The sequence below is a fragment of the Carcharodon carcharias genome, chromosome 5 (genome assembly GCF_017639515.1).
Source record: "Carcharodon carcharias isolate sCarCar2 chromosome 5, sCarCar2.pri, whole genome shotgun sequence".
Classification (NCBI taxonomy): Eukaryota; Metazoa; Chordata; class Chondrichthyes; order Lamniformes; family Lamnidae; genus Carcharodon; species Carcharodon carcharias.
This window is the reverse complement of record NC_054471.1, coordinates 38,123,775-38,129,833: the sequence shown is the minus strand read 5'-3', so window position 1 is coordinate 38,129,833 and position 6,059 is coordinate 38,123,775. Positions and strand designations below refer to the sequence as shown.

Below are 6,059 nucleotides of genomic sequence, written 5' to 3'. Positions count from 1 at the left end.
CACTCCTGATGTAGATAATTGAAGATGCCCAAATTTTACTTTTATAAATATTGTGTCGAAATACACAATTTCATGAAGAAAAGATCAAGTACCAACTAACAAAGGAAGCCCTGCAAAGAGGTGAGATCCAATATCACTCCCTTCACCGTGCGATCGCACAACCAATGGATCAGATCTAAGCTTTGCAGTCCTGCCACATCCAGTCATGAATGGTGGTGGACAATTAACTCACTGGAGGAGGACGTGGCTCCACAAATATCCCGATCCTCAATGACAGAGCCCAGCACATCAGTGCAAAAGATAAGGCTGAAGCATTTCCTACAATCTTCAGCCAGAAGTGCCAAGTCGATGATCCATCTCTGCCTCTTCTGGAGGTCCCCAGCATCATAGATGCCAGTTTTCAGCCAACTCGATTCACTCCATGTGATACCAAGAAACAGCTGAACACACTGGATACTGCAAAGGCTATGGACCCTGACAATATTCCGGCAAAAGTACTGAAGACTTGTGCTCCAGAACTTGCTGTGCCCCTGACCAAGCTAGGAAGTATATCGCCATTCCTTCACTGTCACTGGGTCAAAATCCTGGAACTCCCTTCCTAACAGCACTGTGGATGTGCCTACACCACATGGACTGCAACGGTTCAAGAAGGCAGCTCATCACCACCTTCTGATGAGCAATAAATGCTGGCTCAGCCAGCAAAGCCCACAACCCATGAATGAATAATAAAAGAACAGATTTGTCCATCAAACGTTCTGGGATGGTGGATTATAGGAGTGTGATAAAGGATGATCCATTGTAAAGAATAGAGTTGATCTAAATCTGACTCAACACAATACACAACAAATCACCACAGAGTGCATCTGACAGGAAGGGGACTGAACAAGAAAACTCCATTTCATGTTTTGAAGCACTAGATTTTACTATATACATAGGTTTGCTTTGTGATGCTGGAGATAAATTATTTCCAAGGCTGATGAGATTATTTCCAATTCTATCCATTAGGTTATATTCTGCTTTTACAGTTACAAAGAGGATTATCTTTCAGATAACCACCTGGCCTTTCATTACAAATAGATGTTGACTAAGATAGGACATAATGCAGTTAGGTTCCTATCATAAACTATGAAAGCAACACTTGAAGTGGTTCATGAACAGCAGCATAACCATGTCATTTAATTATTGCTTTAAACTTAAGAGCTGAGCCGTTGTTCTTTACATTTTACAATCCATTTACATTTTAAACTTTATGACCTTTACAACAAAATAGGGAAAATCAGAGATAGGAAAACGGCATTTGGTCAATCCTTAGTGTAGATTTCCCATCATGGTACTTAATTGTATTTTAAATAACTGCAATGTTTTCCATCTAATACTTTACATGGTAGATTATTTCAAACTTTTGCACTGTTCCCACTTCCTTGGCATAATTGAAAGTAATGGTTTTCTAAACAATATTGTATATATTTTGATGATTTTTCTTTGCTACCTTCTTATAGAATGTAAAGTTTAAGCCTGTCTAATGTTGCTTCACAGCTTAACCCTTTTAAGTCAGAAATCAGTCTTGCTGCTCTTTCATGTGCATTTTCTAATGCGTCTATACTTTTCTTTAATGTGATGGTCAAAAATGAAACAGTTTTCTAAATGGAAGAGGGAGCTATGATAAAAGCAAAATACTGCCGATGCTGGAAAACTGAAACAAAAACAAAAAATGCTGGAAAAACTCAGCAGGTCTGACAGCATCTGTGGAGAGGAAGCCAGAGTTAACGTTTCGAGTCCGCATGACTCTTCTTCAAGGACTATGAGATGCGCTGTGCAATACAGATGATAATAGAAGACACGAAGATTTGTTGCATTATATAACTGAACCGTAGAAATGCAAGCTGTCTGTACTGTGAAATGTATTATACAAATCTTACTAACATCTCCAGAAAACCCAACGACAAGAGTGAAATTCACTGATTAAAAAAGATCTTCGCAGATTACAAATACAAGATGAATTAGAGTTTATGGTCTGATTTTTTTTAAGGCACGCCATCAAAAAGAGTGCAACAGTTCCTAAACGATTTAAATATATGGACCTGCGCTTTTTAAGAGTGACGAACAGAACAAGTTGTATTTATTTCCTAACAACTCCTGAAACAAACAGTTAAATGTAAAACAAAAACGAAAACACCTGGAAAAACTCAGCAGGTCTGACAGCACCTGCGGAGAGGGATACAGTTAACGTTTCGAGTCCGTATGACTCTACATCATACGGACTCGAAACATTAACTGTGTTCCTCTCCGCAGATGCTGTCAGACCTGCTGAGTTTGTCCAGGTATTTTTATTTTTGTTTAGGATTTCCAGCATCCGCAGTTTTTTTGCTTTTATCTTAAGAGTTCAATGTAAAAGTCATTCTGCCCCTTTTTCTTCCAAATAATCTATCTGTACACATACATTTTCTTCCAGAATTTTTTTTTTGCAATAATATACATGAAAAAAACCAAATATGTTTAAAATGAATATGAATAAGCCTCAGTCCCAATAACTTGAGTTGAAAATTCAGAGCCTTTTCCTCCCTAGTGTGCACACTCAGTTGCACGGAGCGATCTTGAGGCGGAACTCTTGTCGCTGGGTGGTTGTTCCCCTCCGGTCTCTTCTGCCTCGGTTGGACATGGCCGGCAAATGGAGTAGCTTGTGCGGTGAGGAGAGGCTCCGGCCGAGCCTGAAGAACCTGACGGATCCGGAGCTGAGGGCTGGGAGAGTGGCGCCGGAGCAGCAGCACCAGGCTCTGCAGGAGCTGGTCAGAGCTCACCTGGACTCGTACGACCAGGCGGTGAGCGAGGGGCTAGCGCGAGCCGTGCAGGTGAGTGCGGGCCTGGAGCACGTGCACGGGGCGCAGGAGCCTGGAGCTGGGCAGGGACATGGACCGAGGACAGGAGCTCGGAGCTGGGCAGGGACATGCACCGGGGGTAGTAGCCCTGAGCTGGGCAGGGACATGGAGCGGGGGCAGGAGCTCGGAGCTGGGCAGGGACGTGGACCGAGGCAGGAGCCCGGAGCTGGGCAGGGACATGCACCGGGGGTAGTAGCCCTGAGCTGGGCAGGAGCCTGGAGCTGGGGCAGGGACATGCACCGAGGGTAGTAGCCCTGAGCTGGGCAGGAGCTTGGAGCTGGGGCAGGAGCCCGGTGCTGGGCAGGGATATGGTCCGGGGGCAGGAGCCTGGAGCTGGGCAGGGACATGCACCGGGGGTAGTAGCCCTGAGCTGGGAAGGGACATGGACCAAGGACAGGAGCCCAGAGCTGGGCAGGGATATGGACCGGGGGCAGGAGCTCGGAGCTGGGCAGGGACATGCAGCTGGGGCAGGAGCCTGGAGCCTGGAGCTGGGCAGGTACATGGACCGAGGACAGGAGCCCGGAGCTGGGCAGGGATTTGGACCGGGGGCAGGAGCTCGGAGCTGGGGCAGGAGCCTGGAGCTGGTGCAGGAGCCTGGAGCTGGGCAGGGACATGGACCGAGGATAGGAGCCCGGAGCTGGGCAGGAATATGGACCAAGGACAGGAGCCCGGAGCTGGGCAGGGACATGAAGCTGGTGCAGGAGCCCGGAGCTGGGCAGGGACGTGGAGTTGGGCAGGAGCCCGGAGCTGGGCAGGAACATGGACCGGGGGCAGGACCCCGGAGCTGGGCAGCTCTTGATTAGTTTAGCTTAGGCTGGGTTATTTTTCCTCAGGCACCCACAGTTCGTTCCCCTATTTATTGTAGAAGTGTACAACACTGAAGGGGGCCATTTGTCTTCTCAAGTCTGTGCCAGCTGCTTCACAGAGCAATCCAGTTGGTTCCACTCTTTTCCACACTCCTGCAATTTTTCCCCTTCAAATATTTATCTAATTCTTTCTTGAATCTGTTTCTATCACCTTATCAGGCTGTTGGTTCAAAATCCTAATCATTCATTACATATAAAGAAGCTTTCCCTCATTGTCTCTGGTTCTCTTGCCTGTCACCTTAAATCTGTGCCCTCCGGTTATTTATCCTTCCATCATTGGGAACAGTTCTCTTTATTCTATCTAAACCCTTCACGATATTAAACACCTCCATCAAATCTTCTCTTCGCCTTCTCTGTTTTAAGAACAACAACCCCAGTTTCTCCAGTCTATCCATGTAATTGTAATCACTAATCTTTGAAACCATTCTAGTAAATTTCTTCTGTACTCTCTGCAATACCGTTATGTCCTTCCTAAAGTGTGATGTGCAGAATTAGACACAGTTCTCCAGCTGGGACAGAACTAGTGTTTTATATAGGTCAAGCATAACTTCCTGGCTTTTCCACCGTGCCCTGACCATAAAACCCAGGATCCCATATACTTTCTTAACTTTATTACTCTGTTCTGTCATTTTCAAAGATTTGTGCACAAAAAACACTGCACCCCCAGTGTCTCTGTTTCATCCTCCCCAAACTTGAGCTCATTCAAAACTGCTGAATCCTAACAAAGTCCCATTCACCCACCACCTCTGCTCACTGATCTATAGTGGCTCCCAGTTTTGCAATGTATCAATCTTAAAGTTCTCACCTTATCTCTGTAATCTCCTCCAGCCTTACAACCTTCCAAGATCTCTACTCCTCCAATTCCAGCCTCTTATGGATCCCTGATTTTAATCGCTCCACCATTGGTTGCATTGGTCACCACCCTAAATCTCTGCTTCTCCACCCCTTTTTCTTCTTTTGAAATGGCCCTTAAAACCTACCTTTTTGACCAAGGCTTTGGCCATCTGTCCTTGGCTCAGTGTCAAATGTTCTTTGACGATGCTTCTGTGGAGCACCATAGGATGTTTTACTACTTTAAAGGTGCTATATAAATTCAGGTTATTGTCAATTCCACAGAGATGAGCTAGCTGTCAAGAACTTTCTAAAAAGGCGCTCTGTGTGGATAGTGCACTGTAACCTCTTACTAACACATTTGGTTTAAATGTGCTCACTACAGGCTATTCCTCCACTGGAGTTCAATTATAGAAATGAACGGATCAGCCTGGCTTTTGTGGATGCTTGCATCAGCCCTGCCATGGTGCCAAAAGGTAGCATTTGCAGTGACCTGAGAATCTACCCAGCGGAGTGTAGAGGACGACGGAGTACTTACAAGGGCAAGTTAACTGTAAGTGGGAATTGTTTTTGGTACTAGACTAAATACTATTATGGTCTCCTTAGCCTCAATCTTTTCACTTGGTGCTACTTTTAAAGATAGTACAAGCAATTTAAAACAGTGATCTGAAAAACCTAGCTTCTGGTTTGCAGCTCCTTGGGTTTGCTTGAGATGATCCTGCAGGGATGCAAGTTGATACATAATTGGATTTGCATCAAGAGTTATGCCAACCATAAAATCTTCCTGCTTTCAAGCCCAATTTAAAAAAAAATTGTTCTTGTGATGCCGGGAATTATTGACAAACTTCATTTGGAGGTAGTATCCTCGGCCCAACCATCTTCAGCTGCTTTATCGATGACCTTCCTTCCATCATAAGGTCAGAAGTGGGGATGTTTGCTGATGATGATTGCATGATGTTCAGCACCATTTGCGACTCCTCAGATACTGAAGCAGTCCATGTCCAAATACAGCAAAACCTGGACAGTGAACAAGTAACTCACCTCCTGACTCCCCAAAGCCTGTCCATGATCTACAGGGCACAAGTCAGGAGTGTGATGGAACACTCCCCACTCGCCTGGTTGAGTGCAGCTCCCACAACACCGAAGAAGCTGGACACTGTCCAGGACAAAGCAACCCGCTTGATTGGCACCACATCCACAAACATTCACTCCATCCACCACCAATGCACAGTAGTAGCAGTGTGTACCATCTACAAAATGCACTGCAGGAATTCACCAAGGCTCCTTTGACAGCACTTTTCAAACCCACGACCATTACCACCTAGAAGGATAAAGGCAGCAGATAGATGGGAACACTGCCACCTGAGGTTCCCCTCCAAATCACTCACCATCCTGACTTGGAAATATATTGCCGTTCCTTCACTGTCACTGGGTCAAAATCCTGGAACTCCCTTCTTAAAAGCACTGTGGGTGTACCTACACCACA

At 45.6% G+C, this 6,059-nt stretch overlaps 1 protein-coding gene across 1 annotated transcript in view; it reads left to right on the top strand.

Moving 5' to 3' along the window:
• The first annotated feature begins 2,650 nt into the window (after positions 1-2,650).
• polr1b (RNA polymerase I subunit B) overlaps positions 2,651-6,059 on the top strand; it is a 43,565-nt gene continuing 40,156 nt past the window's right edge. The window contains exons 1-2 of the mRNA XM_041188000.1: positions 2,651-2,849; positions 4,959-5,126. Of these exons, the coding sequence (XP_041043934.1) occupies positions 2,658-2,849; positions 4,959-5,126 (360 nt within the window). The 5' untranslated portion in view covers positions 2,651-2,657. The remainder of the gene's footprint in view (positions 2,850-4,958; positions 5,127-6,059) is intronic.